We start from the raw sequence: 26,503 nt of genomic DNA, 5'->3' as shown, positions 1-26,503 counted from the left end.
AAGATCGGGGGTTCTTCTCGTGAGAGGAGCACCAGTCAACGAACAGGTTCCACTTCAATGCATAGAGGCGCCACGTAGAGGGGGCTCTAGCGGAAGTGATGGTGTCAACTACCGCAAGGGGTAGGTCACCTAGAACCTCCGCGTCCCGTCCAGGGACCAGACATGGAGTTTCCAGAGGTCTGGACGCGGGTGCCATAGGGTGCCCCGTCTCTGAGAGAGCAGGTCCTCTCTCAGAGGGATGGGCCAAGCAGGGGCTGTCGCGAGGAGCACTAGTTCCGGGAACCAGGTCCGGTTGGGCCAATACGGCGCAACTAGCAAGACCTGCTCCTCGTCCTCCCTGACTTTGCACAAGGTCTGTGCAAGAAGGCTCACTGGGGGAAACGCATACTTGCATAGGCCCCGGGGCCAGCTGTGTGTCAGAGCATCCGTGCCGAGGGTCCCCTCGGTCAGGGAATAGAACAACTGGCAGTGAGACGTGTCCGGGGCAGCAAACAGATCTACCTGTGCGGTCCCGAAGCGCCTGAAAATCAGCTGGACCACCTGGGGATGGAGTCGCCATTCTCCCGTTAGCACCTGCTGCTGTGAAAGCTCATCGGCTGCACGGTTGAGCAGGCCCAGAATGTAAACGGCACGAAGCGACCTCAGATGCTTATGACTCCAGAGGAGGAGATGGCGGGCGAGTTGTGACATGCGGCGGGAGCGTAGACCACCTTGGCGGTTGATGTACGCAACGGTCGCAGTGCTGTCCGTACGGACCAGTATATGCTTGCCTAGTAGCAGCGTTTTGAAGCGGCTCAGCGCAAGACGTACTGCTAACAACTCGAGGCAGTTGATGTGCCAATGCAGTTGAGGCCCCGTCCACAGACCTGAAGCTGCATGCCCGTTGTACGTGGCCCCCCAGCCGGTGGCAGAGGCATCCGTGGAGACCACAGAGTGCCTGGACACTTGTTCCAGGGGAACACCTGCCCGCAGGAACGAAGGGTCCGACCACAAGCTGAGAGTTTGGCGACAGTGCGGAGTCACTTGGACCCGGCACGAGCCGCTCTGCCACGCCCATCTCGGGACTCGACCCGAGCGGCGTAACCGCGGCTGCAGATGCCATATGCCCCAGGAGCCTCTGGAAAAGTTTCAGTGGTGCCGCTGTTCTGCGTCTGAGCGTGCTCACGCAGTTCAACACTGACTGGACACGGGCCTCGGTGAGGCACGCTGTCATGTTGATTGAGTCCAACTCCATACCAAGAAAAGAGATCCTCTGCCCGGGGGTGAGTTTGCTTTTTTCCCAGTTGACCCGAAGCCCTAGGTGGCTGATGTGACTGAGCACCATGTCCCTGTGTTCGCACAACTGCTCTCTCGACTGGGCCAGAATAAGCCAGTCGTCAAGGTAGTTGAGAATGCGAACACCACGGTCGCACATGGGAGCAAAGGCCGCCTCCGCGACTTTCGTGAAGACGCGGGGCGACAGGGCCAGCCCGAAGGGTAAGACCTTGTACTGATATGCCTGCCCCTCGAACGCAAAGCGAAGAAACGGTCTGTGTCCAGGGAGAATCGAGACATGAAAGTACGTGTCCTTCAGGTCGATCGCTGCAAACCAATCTTGGGGACGGATGCATTTGAAAATGCGTTTCTGCATAAGCATCTTGAACGGTAGCCTGTGAAGGGACCGGTTCAGGACACGCAGGTCCAAGATTGGTCGTAACCCACCACCTTTCTTGGGTACAATGAAGTACGGGCTGTAGAAGCCGGTCTTCATATCGGCTGGAGGGACCGGCTCGATCGTGTCCTTCGCCAGTAGGACTGCGATCTCTGCCCTGAGCACAGGAGCACTGTCCGCCAGAACACGGGTGAACAAAATGCCCTTGAAAGCAGGGGGACGCCGGGCGAACTGAATCGCATAGCCGAGTCTGATGGTACGGATGAGCCAGCGAGACGGCTCCCAGAGACCGAGCAAGCGGGACCAACGGCACCACAGACGTACCCGGGGTGGGGCAGCGCGGCGGAATGCAAGGACCCGACTCGGACGGCACAGCGGCCCGAAGTGGGGTCTGAGTGTGTGGTGCAGCACATACCTGCTTCCGTCGAAGGGCAGAGCGAGTGTGCGGAGGCGTCAGTGCGTCCGGGACACAGCCACTGCTGCCTGCTGGCGATGAAAGAGGGCTCGGGAGTGACAAGGCATGGCGGCGTCGTTGACTGCCAAGCGCGCCCTCTTGGGGCCCAGAGGTTTCAGAAATTGCTCTTTTTTTGAAAATGTGGGTACAAAAATAAAAGGAAACAAAAGATTCTCCACCCGTCCCTCCACCGGGGGAAGGAGTGGTGCTTTCGCCATCTCCTGAAGAGCAACTTGATCCACCTCTGGGCCGCCTGTCTCAGGGTCGTTTGCACCGTCGCTTGCCTCCTGGTTTGGCAGCGGCATGGACGGGCGGGGTCGGCTTCCTACGGCTTGCTCCACGCTGAGACCTAGATGGTTGCTGCTGCTGGGGCTTAGCGGGAGTGGAGGACGCCGCAGGATGCCGACCTCGGCGACGAGTAGACGGAGGGTCTGTGGCCGGTGGACGGGTGGGAGCAGCAGCGGTCCGCCGGGGCAGGATGTGCCGGATGGCCTCCGTCTGCTTCTGTGCGGCCGAGAACTGCTGGGCAAAGCTCTCGACCGCGTTGCCGAACAACCCAACCTGGGAAAGAGGGGCATCCAGGAACCGATATTTATCGGTGTCCCTCATATCCGCCAGGTTGAGCCAAAGGTGGCGCTCCTGGACCACCAAGGTGGACATCGCCTGACCGACTGAACGTGCGGTTTCCTTCGTCACCCGGAGGGCGAGGTCGGTTGCCACACGGAGCTCCAGAAGGAGCTCTGGGTCAGAACCACCCTCGTTCATGTCCATGAGCGCCTGGGCCTGGTGGACCTGCAAGAGCGCCATGGCATGGAGGGCGGAAGCAGCCTGTCCACAGGCCTTGTAAGCCTTCGCCGTTAGACCGGACGAAAACTTACAGGCCTTGGACGGGAGGCGTGGACTACCCCGCCAAGAGGAGGCGGACGCCGGACACAGTTGCATCGCGACGGCCCGCTCCACTGGGGGGATATCCACATACCCCTTAGCTGCCCCGCCGTCGAGGGTGGCGAGGGGGGAGGAGCCACTTGAACGGCTTCGGGCACTATACGGTGCCTTCCACGTCCTAGAAAGCTCCTCATGCACCTCCGGAAAGAAAGGTACCGGGACGGCGCACTGAGAACCAGCACGGCCCGCCCCGAGAAACCAATCATCCAACCGAGAAGGTTCAGGACGTGGTGGAGGGTTCCACGCAAGCCTAACCTTCCCGGCGGCCCGGGAAAGCATAGCCGCCCATTCTGGAGCGGTCTCGGACAACGCTACACGCCCCGAAGGGGGCAACGCAGCCGAGTCGTCATCTCCAGAGGACTGAAGCTCCCCCTCCGATGCTGCGATCGACATCTGATCGTCAGCTGGAGCCCCAAAGGAAACGGTTGGTCGTTCCAGAGAAGTCAAGTCAAGTCATCTTCATTTATATAGCGCTTTTAATAATGTAGATTGTTTCAAAGCAGCTTTACAGAGATAAACGTATAATTTAAGGTAACAGAGAATGTTTTGGCTTTATAGCGGTTCTTTAAAGGGTACATAACATGCACAGTTTCACCTAATCTCATGTTAATCTTGAGTACCTATAGAGTAGTAGTGCATCCTTAATATCTCCAAAAAGTGTTTAGTTTTATTATATTTATAAAAGAAAAATACAGCTTTCCGATTCTCTCCGGAAAAAGCCGAAGTCCTGGAGGCGGAGCTATAGAGTCAACCGGTAGTGCTTGATTTCCAGCAAAAGACAGAAATCTGATCCAGTTGTACTTACATGAATGGGGTCTTTTATCACTGGGACCGCTCCACGTTTTAATAGCAAACGATTTGCAAATCCAGCTTCGACCTGGGCCTTGTTAATAAAACATTCGTCACTGAAATGACCAGAACACACAACCGCACTTGGTACACTCTGTTGCTGCCCCAGAAAAACAAACTGCATCCACTGTTCCTGTAACACTGGGTTCTTTAGAAAACTGAACACGGTAAGCTTTCCCTCACATCCAAAAACACACTTTTTTGGAGACATTCTTGAACAAATCCTATGCAGCGCTGGCTGCCGATGATTTCCTGTTGAAGCGCTTTGATGTGCGTGGTCTCGCTCTCCTCTGGTTGACGTGTGCGCGGGCGAGCTTTTCCGAGAGAAATGCTCATATAAGGAGTTCCACTCTCATCTACGTCATTAGATCCACGATCGAAAAAAAACAGCCGAAACTTGTACCAACCCGGAAGTAAGATTTTCGGCACAGAAATTCTCCGTTATTCGTCCAAAATATTTGTTTTAAACTTTGCCCATGTTTAGCATGAGAATCCATCTCTTTAACACTGTAAACAACTCTGAATACATGAAACACCATTGTAACCCCCCCTTTAATAAAGTTATTTTACAGCTAAAGTTAGTTTTGATTGATTCGCTTCCGTCGCAACGATCATTTGTTATTAAATTAGGGGCCGCCAAGAAGACACCATTCTCTCTACACAAACTTTAAAAGCGATCCTGTGAGAAACGCTGATGGCGTTCACATGCGCATTAAGAATTGGTTCTATAGTTATGTGCGTTTGAATATATGTGTGCAGGTTTGTTATTCCCTACAAACCAAGCCTAAACAAATTACTGGTGTTTCCTTATAGTTTTGATTCAGAATTTTATTTTATTTTATCAATTCGGGGTAGATACGCAAATTGAGTTTTCCCGACGACGCTTTATCTGTAGAGTGGGAAAGGGATCCTCCATAGGGAGAGACTAGTTGGCACTTCAGCACTGCGTTGTCATCGGGTCCAGGCGAAGGGCCTTCGTCAGATCTGGATACGGCCTGGATCCGGCAGGCTGCGGGAAGACCTCGGGATAAACAAAGACACTAAAATTAGCGTAGATGCCATTCTTCTCATGATGTAACAAGTACATCAGGATTTATGGGAAGTGTTCCCGGTTCCAGCTGACCTAATCTATGCAGCCTAACACTGAATTATAGAAGTCTATAATGTATTATGTGAATGCTATGTCATAGAGATGTGTCTTTAATCTAGCTTTGAACTGACAGAGTGTGTCTGCTTCCCGGACAATGTTAGGAAGATTGTTCCAAAGTTTTGGTGCTAAATAGGAAAAGGATCTACCGCCAGCAGTCGATTTTGATATTCTAGGTATTATCAACTGGCCGGAATTTTGAGATCGCAATAGACGTGAAGGACTATAATGCGTTAAGAGCTCGCTCAAGTACTGCGGAGCTAAACCATTTAGTGCTTTGTAAGTCATCAGCAATATTTTAAAATTGATGCGATGTTTAATAGGGAGCCAGTGCAGTTTTGACAGAACTGGGCTAATATGGTCATACTTCCTGGTTCTGGTAAGAACTCGAGCTGCTGCGTTTTGAACTAGCTGTAGTTTGTTTATTAAGCGTGCAGGGCAACCACCCAGTAGAGCATTACAATAATCTAGCCTTGATGTCATGAAAGCATGAACTAATTGTTCCGCATTTGTCAATGAGAGCATATGACGTAATTTAGATATATTTTTAAGATGGAAAAATCCGGTTTTACAGATACTAGACACGTGACTTTCAAATGAAAGATTGGTATCAAAGAGCACACCCAGGTTCCTAACCGACGACGAAGACTTAACAGAGCAGCCATCAAGTGTTAGACAGTATTCTAGGTTATTACGTGAGGAAGTTTTTTGTCCAATAATTAGAATCTCTGTTTTTTCAGAATTTAGAAGTAGGAAATTACGAGTCATCCAATTTTTTATATCAGCTATGCATTCTGTTAATTTAGTGAATTGGTAAGTTTCGTTAGGTTTTGAATAAATATGGAAGCTGAGTATCGTCAGCATAACAGTCGAAGCTAATTCCATGTTTCCTAATGATATCTCCTAATGGCAGCATGTACAGAGTGAACAGCAGCAGTCCTAGTACTGAGCCTTGTGGTACACCATACTGAACTTGTGATCGATGAGACATCTCTTCATTTACTGCTACAAATTGATAACGGTCAGATAAGTATGATTTAAACCATGCTAGTGCAATTCCACTAATGCCAACATAGTTTTCGAGTCTATTTAAAAGAATGTTGTGGTCGATAGTGTCAAATGCAGCACTAAGATCGAGTAACACTAATAGAGAGATACAACCACGATCGGATGATAAGAGCAAATCATTTGTGACTCTAACGAGAGCAGTCTCAGTACTATGGTACGGTCTAAATCCTGACTGAAAATCCTCGCAGATATCATTTCTTTCTAAAAAGGAACACAGTTGTGAAGATACTGCCTTTTCTAGTATCTTTGACAGAAAAGGTAGATTCGAGATCGGCCTGTAATTGACTAATTCTGTAGGATCAAGTTGCGTTTTTTTAACAAGCGGTTTAATCATAGCCAGCTTAAAGTTTTTTGGTACGTATCCTAGAGACAAAGACGAATTAATGATATTAAGAAGAGGATCTATGACCTCTGGAAGCATCTCTTTCAGTAGCTTAGTAGGTATAGGGTCTAACATACATGTTGTCGATTTAGATGATTTAACGAGTTTAGTAAATTCTTCCTCTCCTATAGCAACGAATGAATCAAATTTTTCCTCAGGGAGACTACAATGCACTGCCTGATGCGATACTGTAGTAGACGGTTGCATAGTTATAATTTTGTCCCTGATATTATCAATCTTATAAGTGAAGAAGTTCATAAAATCATTACTGCTGTGCTGCTTGGAAACTTCTGTGTTTGAAGCTTTCTTTTTCGTTAGTTTAGCCACTGTTTCAAATAAAAACCTAGGATTATGTTTATTTTCTTCTAATAGGGTTGAAAAATAAGCAGCAGCTTTTAAAGCCTCTCTGTATGCAATCGAGCTCTCTTTCCATGAAATGCGAAATACCTCTAGTTTTGTTTTCTTCCAGTTGCGCTCCATTTTTAGGACCAAGAAGGACCAAGACGTTCACTAAGGTGCCCCAATGGCAACAGTGCTTGTGAGGCGTGAGGGGCCCGCGGAGGTTGACTCGACGGGGAAGCCCTCACGGTAATCCTCAGATCACCCTGGTCATGCACCGAAGTAGGTCTATTCTGCGGGGCAGAATAAACGCTAGATCGGGGCATAGGCGAGGAGACTGCACCTCCCTTGAGGTAAGCGAGTCTCGATCTAAGCGCTGAGATAGTCATATTCCCGCAATGGGAACATGAACTATCCACAAAAGCTGCCTCAGCATGTTGAATGCCCAAACACGAGAGGCAACTACTGTGGCCATCTGCTGGCCCCGGGAACGACGGCATCCAGAAACGCACAAGCAGAATGACATCTTGAAAAAGACGCAGGGTCACGCTTGTGTTGCTCTTTTAGTAAAAATAAAAAAAGGTTGGAAAACATTCTCTTAGTGCTGAGGCACCCAGGGGTAGCCGCAGTGTGAATGAACACACACAGGGGAAACGCCCACCGAACCGACACACACACACAGGCACAAACAATAGTGCTGTGAAAACAGCAGTTGTGAGCTGCAATGCTCGCGGCCACCGCTGATCGCGCCGTCACACCAACACTGCAATCAGAGAGTAGATCTCCTTTGAAGTCTTCAAAAGCGCTGAATTCTCGTAGACAAAGTCTCATAGAAGCTCGGCTCCGAAGTGAAAGACAATGTGTGCGTGCGCCCGCTTCCTGTTTATACCCGCGCTGCGGGGCGGGGGCGCGCAGCGTTCATTGGCTCGTTCTGTAGACACTCGAAGTTGATAGGGCTCCATGAAGTGATCCCAATTACGTTGACACGACGACATTACGTCGAACGTGAGCGACTGAAAGGGAACACAAGAACTACAGCTGACTTCCAGCCACAGCCTTAGATGAAATCAACTGAAGATAAAATACATTAAATCTCTCAAGATCTAAGCAGAGGAGGATTAAACAACAGCACTTCCAGCTTCACTTATTACTACCCAGATTTACTTTATTTCAGTCATACGGCTATAGAAGTTCTTATTGAGAATTAACAGGGGTTTACGTGTTGGTGATTTATTGAAAATGTTTGGTCACCATTATGCATAATCAAAATGCACCTGAACACACATCGTTTTCAGACCAGGGTGCAAATGCATTTGCTATTTAAACAACGTGGCGCAGGACGTAAAAATTATAACTTCGTTAATTATAACTGAAACTAGCAAAAAACACTTGCAATGTGCTTGGCTCTGCATTGCGCAGGGTTTATAATAGGGCCTAATGTGTTCAATTCCTGAATGGACCAGTGTTTGAATGAATGATAGTCATTCTCTCCCCCCTTTCGGCCCCAGTTTTCTAACTAGTGCTCACTTGCTTGTCTCCGAGGTACAGTAGGAAGCGATCTTCTATCGGGTCTTTGTCTGGGTCCACTCGGATGTAGAAACTGATGGACGTGACCGCCTTCAGCTCATCTAGGTTGGAGTAGGGATGAACCTCTACGGCAGACTGGCCGTTAAACTTCATGGATACTTGCACCTGCAATTAGAGAAAAAAATAAGTATAATAATGCAGTATAATAATAATTGAATGCCATTTCCAATTAAACTTGTATGCCATGCACTTAAATTATTTGTAAATACACACATTTGTAATGATGAAGGTGCAATTTAGTACATTTAAAATGTGAGTTAATATCAAATAACACAGTACAGTTAAAACAACAATCAAGCACTTAATTACGTACTTTAGTATGTTAGTATTTAAAACATGACAAAAAGCATTCACCATTTGGGATACAATATTTTTGATCAAAGGAATATTGGCAACCAAAGATGCATCTAAACCACCATTGATAGAGGTGCTTTGTTTATGCTGCAAAGTTGCTTCACATAATGTTCTCTTGCAGTGTTGCTTTTTCCATTTAGCATAAGCTTCTTTAAAGGGATGATTCTTAATTTCAACCTAGGGTCCTTTGCACCATGACCTCGAGCCAACCCCCAGAGTTGACCAACATTATTAAAGTTAGAGCTTATTTAGAGACATCAGCCGAATGGCTTAGTGCAGGCGCTAATGGATCCAAGGTTGTATCTCGTAAATTACCCCACTAATAATGCCCAGAATGGTACTAAACTTCTACAGTAGTACAAGGTTCTGTACTCATAAAACGAGGGATTGGAAAGTTTGTAAGTACATCAGGAGTTTATTTAAATAACACTTGCCTGATGGCTTATGCTACCGCTAACCCGGACGTCGAGGTCACTTCCGTGATTTGGGAAAAGCCCGTAAAAGTCCTTTGCAAAACTCACAAGTGTAAGGGAAAAGCTAGTGAATTTAACACTCCATAGAAATTTATTGATAATTGGATGATATTCTAAATAATTTTAAGTGTTGATCTGAAAATACAAGCATTTATAAAACTTTCAAAATTCAGCAAAACGTTTTATTACTCTTGCGTGGAACTTTGTTGACGGAAACAACTGTGTACACATGACTGAGCAGAGGATTGTTGCGAGACAGTCAGACACAGTTACTTCAGACTACTGCACAGTCCCTCCAGGATTTCACGATTTTTGTGTGTGATTTTTGCGATCAAAATGACTGATTTTGTGGTGGTAATTTCCAGAAATTTGTGAAAAAAATTGCGATTTTTATATTTTATAATTAGGACATCACATTTACCATAATAGTATTATGTCAGATGCACAATAGTCATACATGACACAAATCACAAACAAAATGCATAAAGCTCGTTTATTTTGGTCTAATCAAATTAACTTTTAAAACAACCTATGGCCAATTTTTCTACCTGACCTATGTAAATATTAACAGCAGATGTAGTCATTTATACTGTAGAACTGTGTGTAAATCCTGAGTTGAGGGGTCCTGAGCTGCAGTAGGCAATAAGTTACTTATAGTGCAGCGTTTTGAATGGCGCCCCCACTGCGTATAGCTACGCAATACGAAGTGACCGTTCGAAAGGGAACTACTCGGTTACTATTGTAACCTCAATTCCCTGAGAGTAGGGAACGAGTATTGCGTAGCCGGCCGCACTATAGTAACCTGGCAAGTTGTCGCTTCAGACGTTAAACCTGCTAAAATGGCGTTTTTCGGGGACTAATATAGACCTTATGTAGCTCCGCCCTTTTTCAGCGCTGCGCTCGTTGTCTTTTGTCTTCCGGTCTGTATTTTCACAGCGATCTTGCGTTTAATGAATGAATGGCTCGTTTTAAAATCTTCCCGGTTTACTGACATTTGTTAAGACATCTGCTTTAAACATTACAGTCCTCATGATAACTTTCATTAACTTTGCATTAAGTAAATCCACTTCAAGAGCTAATTACTCCTGGACAGCAATGCCATAGAAATATACAGAGCGACCGCAAAAACGGAAGTTCAAAGACAATATTCTAAAGATGGCGGCGCCCTCATTTCTCTGGCGCATAAGGTCCGCGCCAATGGATGTGCAGTTGCCGCAGCACAGCCAATGAGTGAGCCAGACACTCACTGTGCTAGCTGTGCAGCTGCAAAATGCGTTTTACATTATAGGCTTCAGTAAATAGAGGAAAAGGAGTTTCCCCTTTTCCCGCAACATCTGTATCCACGTAAAAATGCATTGAAACTTTAATTAAACTAGAGATATTTCAATTGGATGATTATAATTTAATGTTTTGTGAGGTCTTTTTCATTTTTGTTATTATTTTCCGGTTAAATTAGGAATTATGCAGGATCTCAAAAAAATTCGACATTTTGTTGATTTTGCGTTGTATTCAGCGATCGCGGAATCGTGAAAAACTGTAGGGACTGACTGCAGATTTAAAAGATAGGACAAGATGCCAAACACATGTACCTATCCCGGCAGCTAAAAATAATTTAGCTGTGTGTGTGGCCTTTTGTCATAACTCTTTGAACATGATAATCCTTGCCTCAGTTCCTGTTTCTATGGTCAGAGCAACTTCTTTGATTGGTGCATCTCATGTCTGGATTATGGGTAATTCTTCACAGAATATTTTGTGTAGTTCGTTAACTTTTGGTAGGTCAGTGTCGAAAGGCTTATAAATAAAAAAATCTGAATGGAGATTCGTAATGTGACTTAATGTATTGTGCTCTACAAGTGGGTCAGTCAAAATGATGTTTATGTTTATTGCCTGGTGTACCTTCTTCGCGACACTGCGGGCCTGTGCGATGAGTTCTCTGATTTTCATGATGTTTGTGGAGACATTATTCACAGGTTTTTTCTCTTCAACCACACGCAGCTTATCGAGTAGCTCTGGCACGATCTCTGACAGGTCCTCGACTAAACACATACAAATACACACACACACACGGATAGAGAGAGAGAGAGAGAGAGTGAATGAGTGAGTGAGTGAGTAACAAATCATTAGCAACAATCTTCATAATCCTGCAAAAATTTCATTAGCTGCTTTAGGCTATATAAATAACTAGAAGAATAAGAAAATGAAGTAAATGGTAAAACTATTTGCAATACAAACCAGTGTGTTTATTTCTTATTTCTACTTCTCGGTTGGTGGTCAGTTTGTGTGTAAATGTACGTTTCTGACGAACTTTTCCACTTTTGATGTCATTTATAGCAAGAAATTAGTATTAATTAAATTAAATATTAGCTTAGTTATCACCAAAGCTCTCACTATTTTTCTGTAGATCATTAAACCGTTAAACCATTATCATTAAACATTAATGATAATGTTTATGTCAACATTAATGATCCGTTAATGATAAACGGATCATTAAACCGTTTATTATTTTTAAATGCCTCAAAAGTCACATGTGCATTAGAGGAATAAGTTTATGCTGAAATAAGCATAGATATGGCAAACCCAAATAATATATATATATTTTATTAATTAGTTTTAGTTGCTTTTAACTATTTTAAAGCAATATTTTAAATTATTTCTAATTTATAACAACATTTGGTAACACTTTACAATACGGGTGCACTAATATGCATTAATTCATGCTTAACTAATGCACAGATAATCATGTGTTAATGTATGACTCATGAAGAACTAAACCATTAATTAATGATTACTGCATCAGCAACTAATAAAGATTCTATATGGTTAATATATTAAGTAATATATGAATTGTTATTAATTAAATGTGTCATAATGTATTAATTTCTTAATAACATATTTTATTAACTAAAAGTGTAAATTAATGCATTAATTACCACAATTGGTCAAAGCAATGTACTTCAACTTCCAGTTGTCTGCTTTAATTAATTATTAATTAATGATTTGCAAATGTATCATGATGTTATGACTTTACTTGTTGAGGCACATGACTATTAACTAATTATTAAGTAATATGCCATTTATGGGTTTTGACAGTTTGCACATGCAGTGAATGTAATGTCGGTGAATATGTTTGAAGGATGGTTAAGTTGGGCTGCACACAAATATCAGCACACCAGAATCTGAACTCCTGACCGCTGTTACACTGTGTTTAAACTGGACGAGACTAGCTGTCTGCACTGGACATGACAGACCATTGCAAGTCCATTTGTCCTTCGTAAATGAACTAGCACAAGAGCTCGGAGTACGTCAGAAATAGAATGTGGCATCAGTTTACTGTCGGGGTTTTGTTGTGTAGCGTCGTGCCGCATCCAGTGTAGTATCACTGACTATAATGGATGTTCTATTGCCTTTGTCTAGTCTAGACACAGTGTTATGAAATAGCAGTGCTCGGCCGCATGTTCTCAGTGTACCACGACCTCAAGCTTAACCTGACATATTCCTGTGCATGAACAACAAGGTTCATCGGACTCAGTGAAATCTTGGTTGTAGATGGTTGGAAATTGAAATCCATGGCTTAGTGCGGATGTCAAAACCAAAATGGCATATTACTTAACAATTAGTTAATAGTCATGTGCCTCAAGTAAAGTCATAACATAATGATACATTTGCAAATCATTAGTTAATGATTAATTAAAGCAGACAATTCGAAGTTTAAGTGCATGACTTCAACCCATTGTGGTGATTAATGCATTAAGGAATTAATATATTATGACACATTTAATTAATAATTCATATATTACTTAATCTATTAATCATTTAGAATCTTCATTAGTTACTGATGCAGTAATCATTAATTAATGGTTTAGTTCTTCATGAGTCATACATTGACACATGATTATCTGTGCATGAATTAATGCATATTAGTGCACCTGTATTGTAAAGTGTTACCCAACATTTCCATCCATTTTTGACTCTTTGTGTTCTGTTTTTGCTTTTATGAGAAAATGTATTTTTAAGTTATGGGGTTATGTGCTGAATACATTCAGTTGGTGTAACATAACATGGCAGATACACTTAAATGAATAAACAAGTTTTGGCTATGAAACTACCACTGAATTAAAAGATCACTATCTGTTCTCTTACGAGAGGTCTCTCGTATTGCGTAAGGTTAGCTTACGCATCGGGAAAGTCTTCTTTCTTCGAGATCTGAAGCCAAAAAATTATCCTTAATTTTGTATACATTGTCAACGCAGTGCAGCAGCCGACAGACCTAACCGTCAGAATGGGTGTGGCCAGCGTGTATATATTTAGCGCTCATAGGCTAAAATTCAGATTTTCTTGTCTTCAGCGACGCTCTTCGCATCGCTGGATCTTGAGAGCCGCCGCCGTTGAAACCAGCGACCAGCAAGCTTAGGACAGCGCCTGAGGAAGCCGGCCGTCTTCGCCGCCTTCAGCCATCCGTGCCTGCTACGCTATCCGGCGACATATCCTTTACATTATTACTGTTTCTGTGTGTATTCTAAAAGAGCACGAGGCGTTTTTGTAAAAACGGCTCGTTTTTGCGGCTCGTGCCGCGCCCCGCTCAGCAACGGAAACCGCCACCTCTCTGCGCTCTCCGCCTGGGCCGCGGGCACGCCGCCACCGCACTCTCCGAGTGCGAAGAGCTTTCAATGTCGACCCTGCGGGCTCGACTTGAAGCTTTCGACCAAGCTGTCGCTCGGCCTGTCCCTGCCGGGCCGCGCAATAAGAAGCGCCGCTCGCAGCGACCACCGGAGACTGTTGTGACTGAGGAGCTCGCCGGAACCTCTCCCTCGAGCTCTCTCTCGCCCTCTCCCTCCCGGCCGCACAACCGCCGGCTCTCGCCCGCGCCGCCGCCGCGTCAGGAGATGAGGCGAATGTGATAGATACCCGTACTCTCCCTCTGTTCGAGCCATGCAACTACGCCGCTCACAAGGGATGGCAGAAGCGGACGGTCTCGGAGCGAGTTTCCTCTCCCTCTGTTCGAGCCGCGCAAACTGAGCCGCTCACGAGGGATGGCAGGAGCGGACGGTCTCGGAGCGAGTTTCCTCTCCCTCTGTTCGAGCCGCGCAAACTGCGCCGCTCACAAGGGATGGCAGGAGCGGACGGTCTTGGAGCTCTCTTTACGTTACAAGAAAGCTACTCCGTCCTCGCGCGTCACTCACCGGTGAAAGGGGAACAGAGTGTTTTCGTCCCGCCGTGGCCTGGACTATAACCTCCATTTCTCACACATTTCTCAGTCCCCTCTTAAGTTCAGGCGACTGGAATTGTTACTATTGCAGTATCCGAGCCTGTTATAAATACACGCTCGCCTGCAAGCAAATGCCGTCACAAGACATGATGACGCTAACCGAGTACTAATGTATTCTCCCCTGTGGCTCAGTGGCGGAACCCTAGACTGTCAAGCTTGAGACCCGGGTTCGGTCCCCGCTCTCGCGGCAGATAAAGTTTATGCTGTTCGCTTCTTCGAGCTCGCGGCCAGTTTTTCTTACATACAGAAAACAAGCCCGCTCTCTCCCTCATTGGGCCGCGCAGATTGCGCCGTTCAAGGGATGACAAAGCGGACGGTCACGAGCAGCGTTCAGCGTGCGCGCCTCACTCAACGGGGAAAAAAGAAGAGAGTGTGTTAGTCTCGCTACGGCTGGACAACCGCCAATCCTCACACATTTCTCAGTCCCCTCTTAAGTTCAGGCGACTGGAAATATTACTATTGCAGTAAACGAGCCTGTTTTAAACACACGCACGCCTGCAAACAAACGCCGACGCGACACATGAGGTCGCTTTTTATATGCTCGCGCTAACTGAAAGCTAATGTGTTTTCCCCTGTGGCTCAGTGGCAGAATCATACGCTTTCATGCGGGAGATCCGCGTTCGATCCCAGCTCTCGGGGCAGATAAAAATTTATGCTGCTTGCTTCTCCGAGCTCGCGGCCAGTCTTTCTTACTTACAGAAAGCGAACCCGCCTCTCGCAACCTGTCTGGTTGCACGGCTGACGCCGTATGTGTTTCTAGTACAGTGAATGTGCCCACGTTTCTGTGCTCACCCCTGTACACAAGCACTATACATCCCGTGTCTCTCACAGAGCCCACTCTCATGAAGCAGGCAAAAGCCGCTTTAGTGTTAAAAGTAGGTCACGTGTCCACTTCTCCGTGCACACACCTACTCACTGCCCGCTCTGTCACACGGCCTCGCACGACCGGTCATGTTTTAAATGTAAGTCCTGTGCCCGCCCTCGAGCGCTCACACATACTAACGAACATTTTCGCCCCCCACGCCGCCATCGCGCGTCGCGCCTCACACTTTATGTTCCCCGTCTAAAGCCACCGGGACACTGTGTGTAAAACGGCCAGCTATCGCTGCGTGCGATCCGCCGTATCTAAGCACCAAGAGTGCGCGCGCCGCGCCCGCCCCTCCGTTTCGAGCTCTCGAGCCCGCGATGCGCGGCGATCGGAGCCCGGAGGCCATTCTGCCCCTGGCTGCACACGCAAAAGCGTGGGAAGCTATTCCAGGCGCATCAGAACGGGTGCTAAGCACAGTAAAACAGGGCTATACTCTGCAGTTCGCTCGCCGCCCTCCGCGCTTTCAAGCGCGTATCGAGACCAGAGTGAATGGGGAAGTAGCACATCTACTTCGAGCAGAAATAGCTACACTTCTGTGCAAAAGGGCTATAGAACCGGTTTCCCCTTCCATGAGCGAGTCGGGCTTTTACAGCCGTTATTTCCTCGTTCCCAAGAAGGACAGAGCTCTCAGACCAATTTTGGATCTGAGACGTTTGAACAAGGCTCTTATGAGAAGACCATTCAAAATGCTCACAACCAGACAAATTCTCGCGCAAATTCGCCCGAGGGACTGGTTTATATCTCTCAATCTAAAAGACGCGTGCTATTCAGATCCAGATAATACCCCGTCACAGGCCATTCTTGAGATTCGCCTTCGACGGTCAGGTATATCAGTACACGGCCCGCCTGTCGACACAGCGCGCGCGCTGCATTCGACGCCTGGCCGCGTCCCTCCGGCCGGGCAGCACCGTACCTCTCAAAACATTTCAGAGGTTACTGGGTTGTATGGCCTCAGCCGCAGCAGTGCTTCGGCTGGGTCTTTTACGAATGCGCCCGCTACAACGCTGGCTGAATGCCCGAGTGCCTCACAGAGCATGGGCTTCCGGCGGTATTCGCATCAGAGTGACTCAGAGCTGCGTTTCAGCTCTGAAGCCCTGGTTAGCGGCCGACTGGTACCAGCGGGGAGTGACAATGGGAGCTATCTCACACCGCAAAGTTATCTCGACGGACGCTTCCACCTCAGGCTGGGGCGCTCTGTTCGAGGGCAAACTGGCTTTTGGCCTATGGTCAGACCGGGAAAAATGCCTCCACATAAACTGTTTGGAGATGATAGCGGTCGAGAACGCGCTCAGGCGCTTCCTCCCATTCATACGGGATCACCATGTGCTAGTCCGCTCGGACAACACGTCCGTGGTATCCTATGTGAACCGACAGGGCGGTGTCAGATCCAGGAATCTGTGCAGGCTGACAGAACGCCTTCTCGTGTGGGCTTACCACTCGCTGCGCTCGCTGAGAGCCGCGCACGTGCCCGGGCCACCTGAATGTCGGTCCAGACAGACTGTCCAGGGACAACATTCCCCCGGGAGAATGGTCTCTGCACCCCCAGACAGTCCAGTTTCTCTGGCGCCTATTCGGCAGAGCGGAAATCGACCTCTTTGCGTCGAAAGACAATGCTCAATGCCCGAAGTTTTATTCGAAGAGCGAGGACGCGCTGTCCCAGACATGGCCCAGCCTCCCGCTGTATGCTTTTCCTCTGATCTCCCTGTTGCCACAGGTCATTTCGAGGATCAGAGAAACGCACCACTCAGTGCTGCTTATAGCCCCGCGATGGGAAAACCAAACTTGGTACCCAGAGCTAGTGAGGCTGTCGCACTCACCCCCATGGCCGATCCTGGTGAGAAAGGATCTCCTCTCCCAAGCCGGTGGATCGATCTGGCATCCCCATCCAGAGCGCTGGTCGCTGCATGCATGGGTGATCAACGGATACCCGTTGACCTGTCAGAAAGGGTCGTGAACACGATCACACAGTCGAGAGCCCCCTCCACGAGACGGCTCTACGCGTCTAAATGGTCGGTGTTTTCTAAATGGTGCGCTACTAAAAACTTGGATCCGCGCGCATGCGGGGTCCCGCGGGTGCTCTCCTTCTTACAAGAGCTGTTGGAAAAGGGCAGATCCCCTTCCACGCTCAAAGTATATGTGGCCGCTATTGCAGCGTTCGCTGAGACGACGCGCGGCCGGGCAATGGGAAGGAATGAGCTCATTATCCGCTTCCTCAGAGGAGCTAGACGGATGAATCCCCCGCGGCCCCCCTCGGTTCCCTCGTGGGATCTGTCCTTGGTCCTAGTGGCCCTAGAGGCTTTTCCCTTTGAACCGCTTGAATCCGCGGATCTAAAGTATCTGTCGCTTAAAACCGTTTTTCTGATAGCTCTGTCTTCAGTCAAACGAGTGGGTGATTTGCACGCGATATCTGTTAGCCCTGCATGTCTTGAGTTCGGGCCGAATGACTCGAAAGTCATTCTCAGACCGAGACACGGTTACATCCCCAAAGCGATTGGAACCCCGTTTAGGGCACAAGTTATGTCCCTCTCGGCTCTGCCAGCATCCGATAGTGGGGACAGTGATAACCTCCTATGCCCTGTCCGGGCGCTGAGAGTTTACATCACGCGCTCCGCCGCTTTCAGGCGTTCAGAGCAGCTCTTTGTTTCCTTCGGCGGACGCACCAAGGGTCTTGCCGCCTCGAAGCAGAGCTTGTCCAGGTGGATAGTGGACGCGATAGCATCAGCTTATGCCTCCAGACACCTGCAGTGCCCTCTGGGCATCAGAGCCCACTCCACTAGAGGCATGGCCTCGTCGTGGGCCTGGTCCAGCGGAATTTCTAATCACGGTATTTGTATGGCGGCGGGCTGGGCCTCCCCGTCAACATTCGTGAGGTTTTATAACCTGGAAGTTCCTGCCCTACAGGCAAAAATACTGTCAGCATAAGTGACATGTATGCTCTGCCCATTTCTCGTGTGCAGACTACGTTCATATGCTGGCGCTATTCTGGTACTATACTCAGGGTGAAGTGTTTGACTCAGACCGGCTGATCCGCTCTGTTTCCTATTTCCCGTTACGCGCTGTTGTCGGTGCTGGCCCGCGCTGCTGGCCGCCCGTATTATTCTCTGTCGCGCGGGAATTTTTCCCTTCATGTGAGACCGACTATGTCGTTTTTCTCCTACCCTTATGAGTGCTTATGTACTGTATGGGCTCGCTCTGCGGGCCCTACTGTTTGTACTGTTATATGTTTATAGACCGGCCGCGCCGCTCTATTTCATATGCTGCATGAAGTGCCTGTACTGCGCTGGCCCGTCTCTCCGACCGGCCACATTTCCCAGCAGAGTGTTTTCCCCGGTTTCCCTGGGATTCATGGGCTGGATGCTCGGCGCACACGGCGTTGACAAAGGGTTCCCGATGCGTAAGCTAACCTTACGCAATACGAGAGACCTCTCGTAAGAGAACGTACTCGGTTACTAATGTAACCTCGGTTCTCTCTAGAAGAGGGAAACGAGTATTGCGTAACCTGCCGTGTCGCGCCACGAGCTTTTGCGCTTCAGACTGTGAAAACCAGAATTTTAGCCTATGAGCGCTGAATATATACACGCTGGCCACACCCATTCTGACGGTTAGAAGGGTGTGGAGGGCGCGAAGCCCTCATTGGTTGCCGCGTTCAGAGCGCTCACCGATAGGCTTAAGCAGTTGCCGCCGAGCAGCCAATGAGCATGCTTATACAGCCTGCCTAGGTCTGTCGGCTGCTGCACTGCGTTGACAATGTATACAAAATTAAGGATAATTTTTTGGCTTCAGATCTCGAAGAAAGAAGACTTTCCCGATGCGTAAGCTAACCTTACGCAATACTCGTTCCCTCTTCTAGAGAGAACCGAGGTTACATTAGTAACCGAGTACGTTACTGGCTGTAGAAGAGACTTTCCATTGTCGGGTGTTTTTGCATCATTTTATGACAATGCATTCAGCATAAACCCAGCAATGGACATGCTTTCGTTTTATGAAATTCTCACACAGTCTATGCTCACACACTGTCGTTAAATTATGCAACATTGGACTTAACCAACAAAGCTGCATGTTATTTGCATAAAGCAAACATCAATCTGCGACTATAACTTTTCTGGTCCGAGCCCTGACATTGTAAATGGATGTATAGTTTCTATATATAGAACTTTTCTGTGTTGATGGAAGTCTACCATACCCGCCTCGCCAGCAGACAGAACAGTGCGGTCAAACGCTGCAGCAGAATATGCCTCTTTTTTCATGTTGCCGTCCCACTCCTCCACTCTCTTCAAGATGGGTGACACTTTCTGCAGCACTTCAGCAGAGCGGTTCAGAGTCCCCTCAGCCACTTCCTGAGTGAACTGCAGACGTCTCGGAGTCCGGTCTAGAAACACACAAAAAACACACTCATTCGCATATGTGTATTATAACATAAACATTCAAACATGCACATACACATATAATGTAAATGCAATACTAGTGTAGAAATACAACCCTGGTCAAATGGAATATGGAACTCTAACAAGAGCAGTCTCAAACTTGACTAGAACTCTTAGTGAACTTTATGGTCTCATTTAAAATCATGGTTTCCAGTTTAAACCCGTTTTAGTGGTGTTCAGCCTTACATGTTAGAGCCGGACACTGATGGAGAGACTCAGGAAAAAGTTTTAGACTGCAACTTGGCTTTTCTGAATGGTTAGTAGTGCATACCTTTATATACTTGTTTTGGAGTTAAATAGATTTAATTAATCAAATCTAAAAAATCTTTCAGAAACAACTTTTGTGCAAATCCAGCGTTGAACTGACAACCGTTTGTGAAGCAGTCCGGCATAAAATGATTTGTGCATCATTGTACAGCACGTAAGAGTAGGGGGAAATCTGGAACCCACTGTTTATGATTTATGGGAATAATTAAAAAAGGGAGTGGGTGGATCTTTACAATTTTAGGCTTGTTGTTTACACACACTGTGGACACACATCAGTGTTCAAACTATGGCGGAAAAATCAATGACAAAATTAACAGAGCGCACAACTGATGCTGGCGCGCGCAGTAAATGACTATCGCGAGAGGATAACAGATCTACACGTGAGGAAACGGGAACTCGCAAGCTCATTCATATGGCAAGACAAGTGGTTCAGAATTACGCTATAGATTAATCGCGTTTACAGCCAAACGCCATCAAATACGACGTTTTAAACCGTATTTGACTGCGCAAAATATGGCGTTGAAATTACAAACACCATATTACAAACGGCGTTTTAGTGTGCATGGAAAGCGCCGCTTTTTATGCTGTTCATCTCACCATATGACGCCGTAAAAAACGCTGTTCTCTTACGAGAGGTCTCTCGTACTGCGTAATATCTTACGCTAGGGGAAAAACTCTTTTCCGCGAGATATTGAAGCCAAAAATTATCCTTAATTTTGAAATAATGTAAAATGCGTTGCGGCAGCATGCAGACATAGGCAAGATGGCTTGCGCGCCTATTGGGTGCCCTGCGGCAACTGCAGCAGCCTATCGAGAGAGGCCCTTCGTGACGTCAGATCCAATGACGTCAGATCCTGCGTCACGTCCCGCTGAAACGGGCGTGGCTAGGGCCTATAAATACGGCTCGAAGGCTGATAGAATCCGATTTTTCATCTCTTCAGCAAAGCTCTCGCATCTCTGGATCCGGAGAGGAAGAAGCCGCGCCGTTCGAGAAAGCCTTCTGCGGGACGAGCCTTCGCATCTGAAGCCGCTGGCCAACAACTCGCCGCCTTCAGTCGCCATTCCCCTCTGCTCGCGAGCCTGCCGGGAAAAGGGCCAGCATTGAAGCAGAACTGATGCGTCTGCTCACGCAGGCCGCAGCGAGCCTCGGCCTTGAGTGGTCTGTGCCCGCGGAACCTGCGCAAAACTGGCTGGATGGATGTTTCCTGCAAAGGGGCCGCGTCTCGCAGTCTTCAAGACCTGCGCCTTTTCTTCCTGAGCCTCACGAAGAAGTCGCTTAGTCCTGGAACACCCCCTTCTCAGCCAGGGTCCGTACCTCTGTTTCTGCAGCATTCTCCGTGGTGGACGGTGCTAAACACAGAGAGTATATTTCTCTTCCTCCGGTGGAAGAAGCTGTAGCGGCCCATCTTTGCCCGCCTTCTGCTGGACGGCGTGCCAAGATGGCGCTGCCTTCTAAAGCTTGCCGCACGACTTCAGCCATACACAGCCGCGCTTACACCGCCGCTGGACAGGCTGCATCTGCGTTGCACTCGATGGCCATTTTGCAGATCTTCCAGGCCGACCTTCTCAGTAAGCTGGATGAGGAAGGACTGGAAGCTATCAGCGTGCCGGACTTGAGAAGCGCCATGGACCTGGCTCTTCGCACCACTAAGTCCGCTGCACAGGCCATAGGGCGGATCATGGCTTCTCTCACCGTAGCGGAGAGACACTTATGGCTCATGTTCTCTGAGATGCCGGACTCTGAGCGCTCCGCGTTCCTCGACGCCCCCATCTCTTCTGCCGGCCTCTTTGGATCATCCGTCAAGGATTTCGCGGATAGATTCGCTGAGGTGCAGAAAACATCACAGGCCATGAAGCACTTTTTGCCTAAGCGCTCCAGCTCCGCGGCAGGCCGCTCTAGACAGCCGTCTGCTCGAAGCTCCCAGCCGCAGCCGCAGCCCACCGCCACTTCGCAGCGTCGACAGGCCCGGGACCCAAGACCACGCTCTCGCTCTGCTGGCCACCGCACCCCGCCGCGTGGGCCCCGGCCTAAGATTGAGGTAAAGCCCGAGGCCCCAAAGTCTTCCTAGCCAGCCTAGGAAAACGACGGTGTTCAAGTCCCGCTGCGGCCAGACTTTCACCAAAACTTCTCGCTCGTTCAGTTCCAGAAAATGCGACTGTTCCAGTGTATTCTGCAGTAAACAAGCTGGTACCACAGCCCGTTTGCCTGCACACAAACACCGTTTTTTACGGCGACCCAGATAATCCCATAAAGAGTGTATTTTCTGGTATTCAGGCCATGGCCGATGGTGTTATGAGTGTAGTAAAAATGCCCACAAGCCAGTGTTCATTCCCACACACAAGCACAGCCCGCCACACTCCAGGGCTCGCACACATAAAATCGACTCATGTCGATTGTGCATTAAATGTAGTGAATGTGCCCACGACCCAGTGCCCACAAACACTACACACTGCATGGTTTCTGTAAAAACGAAACCAACACACATACAGTCAGCTCAAGCCAACGGTGTTTTCAGTGTAGTAAATGTGCCCGCTGTCCCGCGCCCACATTCACTCACAGACATGACAAGCCCTACGGGGTTCCCCCCGCTCGCTCTCCCTCGGCAACCCGCTATAGGAGAGTCAAGCGCGGGCAGGCTGCCCGCTGTGATCAGCGCGCCCCCCGCCTCGAACGCTACAAGTGCGACGTTTGTGTTACAGCACACCGAAGCTCTCCGGTTGACACTATGTCACGACCAGAGCCCAGATTTCATTCAACCCCTAGCTATTCATGCAAGTGCATGGGCAAAGCTTCCCGGGGTATCAGAATGGGTGCTGAACATTATAAAGAGAGACTATTCGCTACAGTTCGCTCGACGTCCCCGCCGTTACGCAGCGCGAATCTAAACTACGTTAAAAAAGGAAGTAGCACATCTACTTCGAGCCGAAATAGCGAAACTGTTGAGCAAAGGGGCCACAGAGCCTTTATCTCAAGCTCAGAGCGAAGGGGGTCTATACAGCAGATATTTTCTGGTACCGAAGAAAGACGGGGGTCTCAGACCCATTCTAGATCTAAGACAGCTGAACAAAGTGCTTTCAAAACGCCGGTTCAGAATGCTCACAACCAGGAAAATCCTCGCGCAAATTCACCAAGGGGACTGGTTTATGTCAATAGATCTGAAGGACGAGTATTTCCAAATACAAATAGAGTCACGTCACAGGCGATTTTTGAGATTTGCCTTCGAGGGCCAGGCATATCAATACACAGTCCTGCCGTTTGGCCTGTCCCTAGCACCCCGTACATTCACGATGTGCATGGATGCGGCACTTGCACCCCTGAAACTTCGGGGCATGCGAGTCTTGTACTACTTGGACGACTGGCTGATTCTAGCCCGATCTCACTCAGAGCTCATGGAACACAGGACCATATTACTCGAGCATCTCGAGAATCTAGGTCTCAAAATCAATTGGGCGAAGAGTTCACTGTCTCTCAGTCAGAGAATATCTTTTCTGGGCACAGAACTGGACTCGCTGTCTATGAAAGCACAACTATCGCCACACCGCAGACTGAACATTCAGCGCATGGTGAGTACAGCCTCGAGCGTAGGCCTCCGGTCTGTTTTGCCTCAAGATCGATCAGAGATGCATCTCAGCTCTGAAATCTTGGAGTGTGACCGATTGGTACCGGTTAGGTGTAAGCCTGGGGACTTCGAGTGTGAAGGTGGTGTCTACGGATGCCTCCACCTCGGCATGGGGAGCGCTGCTCAAGGGCAGACCGTTCTTTGGCCAGTGGTCAGAACGGGAAAGGCTTCTACACATAAACTGCCTGGAAATGATGGCAGTCGACAACGCGCTGAGGCACTTTTGTCCCCAGATAAAAGGACACCACGTCTTGGTCCGTTCGGACAACATGTCGGTGGTGGCCAATATAAATCGCCAAGGAGGTATCAGGTCCCGAAACCTTTACAGGCTGACGGAGCGCCTCCTGGTTTGGGCTCAGCACAATCTGCGCTCGCTGAGAGCAGCGCACGTGCCAGGCCACCTGAATCTGGGACCAGACAGACTGTCCAGAAACAATGTTCCGGCAGGAGAATGGTCCCTACACCCACAGACAGTCCAACTGCTGTGGAAGACATTCGGCAGAGCAAAGATAGACCTGTTTGCGTCTCAAGAAAACGCTCACTGTCCGGAGATTTTCTCCAAGAGCAGGGATGCGCTGGCCCACGTCTGGCCCCGCTGCCCGCTCTATGCTTTTCCCCCGTCACGCTCCTGCCTCAGGTATTAGAGCGAATCAGGGAAAACGGATGCTCAGTGCTACTTGTGACTCCATTCTGGAAGAACCAGGCTTGGTTCCCAGTTCTGATGCAGCTGACAAGCACTGCCCCATGGCCAATACCAGTGAGGAAGGACCTCCTCTCTCAGGCCAAGGGCTCGATCTAGCATCCTCGCCCAGAGCTGTGGTCCCTACATGCGTGGGCCATCAACGGGTACCCGCTAACCTCCCGGTGGGAGTGTTAACCCTCTGAGGTCGGCAATCACGCCGGCGTGATCTGCTCGCTTTTTTCCTTATCAGTTGAATTGAGACCCGAAATACTCTTTTGACTTTGATTTTACAAACAAGTTTCATACATCAATCGATTCTGTTAAATGTGTATTATTTTTGTGTATACTCACAATAAAAACAAAGTGTTGTGCTTTTTGCCAAATAAAGAAAAATAAACACGAAGCGAGTTCTGCCTTCTCTCTGTCAGTGTAGTCCATTCTGAAACGCGTCCGAAAATGAACAATAACTCAGCGAATACTCAGTCAATCAGGCATACAGACACAGGCATGAAGCTTGAATTCTCTTCTTTTAAATGAAGTAATTTATATAAAAAACAAATATTCTCAGTTCATGTAATCTGTAAGAAAAGAGCGAGATGTCAGTCATTCTCATCTCATCTAATTACTTGTAATGTGACTCCGCCCACGGAGAGCGCGCGCTATTCAAACGCAAATGGCTGAGGCAATCCACGCAAACTGTGAACGCCCCCATATCAGCTCGAGAAAACACAAGTTTAATCAGATCATTGTAGCCTACTTGTTTACACCGTCTCGCAGCGCTGTGAGGAATAATAATAATGGAAAATGTACCTCAGAAGTGTGTGTATTTCGAGGAGCAAGGATCCGACTGAGCTAAGGAATACTGTAGTAAGTTTTTTTCCCTTCTCAAGTGAATCGCGTTTCTGTGAACGGCAGAGACGCGCGCTGTTTACCACAGTGTAATTTCTGTGTGAATGAATGATGATGTTTTAGCAAACTGTATTGCTATACTGAGATGAGTAAAAATCGACTGAAATATGTTGACATAAAATGTAGGCTATTTGTATAAGCAACGTATTAAACTGCAAATTAACATTTATATGCCCTAATATTTCATGAAAACAACGTTACAGTCAGGCGAAATATGAAAGACAACATTTTGTTGACTAGATTTGAGTACAGTTTTTACTGTAGAATATACTGCCACATCAAATGGCTTTTGTTTAGCAATTTCTGCTCATATGTTATATATACAGAGGTGGGTAGTAAAGAAGTACATTTACTTCGTTACATTTACTTGAGCACTTTTTTGGAACGTTACATTGGGCGACGTTCCTCTCGTTACTTTATTTTAATGCAGGGGGCGTTCACAGGATTGCGCGGATTGCCTCATTCATTTGCGTTTGAATAGCGCGCGCTCTCCGTAGGCGGAGTCACATTACATTTGAATTAGTTGTAATGAGGTCGACTGGAATCGCTCTCTTTTAATACAGATTTCACAAGATGAGAATATTTGTTTTTTATATAAATTACTTCATTTAAGAGAAGAGAATTCAAGCTTCATGCCTGTATGTCTGTTTGCCTGTTTGACTGAGTATTCGCTGAGTTATTGTTCATTTTCGGACGCGTTTCAGAATGGACTACACTGACAGATAGAAGGCAGAACTCGCATCACGTTTATTTTTCTTTATTTGGCAAAAAGCACAACACTTTGTTTTTATTGTGAGTATACACAAAAATAATACACATTTAACAGAATCGATTGATGTATGAAACTTGCTTGTAATATCAATGTCCACAGAGCAAAATTAATTTCTTTTGAACTGAACTGAAAATAAGCGAGCTGGTATCGCCGGCGATACCGTCGACCTCAGGGGGTTAAAATGTCTCATTTTCAAAAAAACTAAAAATGTTAAATTTAAGTGTTAATTACAAGTTTGTTGCAATTTATAGATTAGAAATATCTTTCAAATGATGTATGACATATTAAGAAATGTTTTTCATAGCTCATAATTTAAGAATCTATGTTAAATGCGTAGTTTAATCCAAGCGCGCTGTATCTTTTTTCTGGGCTTGAGCGATGCTCAATTCACATATTAATCACTCTTTTGAGTCGATTCTGTTCAAAGACTTCATCAAACAAGTTGG

General features: G+C 47.5%; 1 protein-coding gene across 1 annotated transcript in view; it reads right to left on the bottom strand.

Moving 5' to 3' along the window:
- Window positions 1–26,503, bottom strand: part of lama4 (laminin, alpha 4) — a 143,441-nt gene that overhangs the window by 43,245 nt on the left and 73,693 nt on the right. The window contains exons 19-21 of the mRNA XM_079887731.1: window positions 19,567–19,752; window positions 11,146–11,285; window positions 8,363–8,527 (exon numbers count right to left, since the gene is read on the bottom strand). Of these exons, the coding sequence (XP_079743857.1) occupies window positions 8,363–8,527; window positions 11,146–11,285; window positions 19,567–19,752 (491 nt within the window). The remainder of the gene's footprint in view (window positions 1–8,362; window positions 8,528–11,145; window positions 11,286–19,566; window positions 19,753–26,503) is intronic.

The sequence above is a fragment of the Squalius cephalus genome, assembly GCF_949319135.1.
Source record: "Squalius cephalus genome assembly, chromosome: 12".
Lineage (NCBI taxonomy): Eukaryota > Metazoa > Chordata > Actinopteri > Cypriniformes > Leuciscidae > Squalius > Squalius cephalus.
This window is presented reverse-complemented; position numbering and strand designations above follow the sequence as displayed.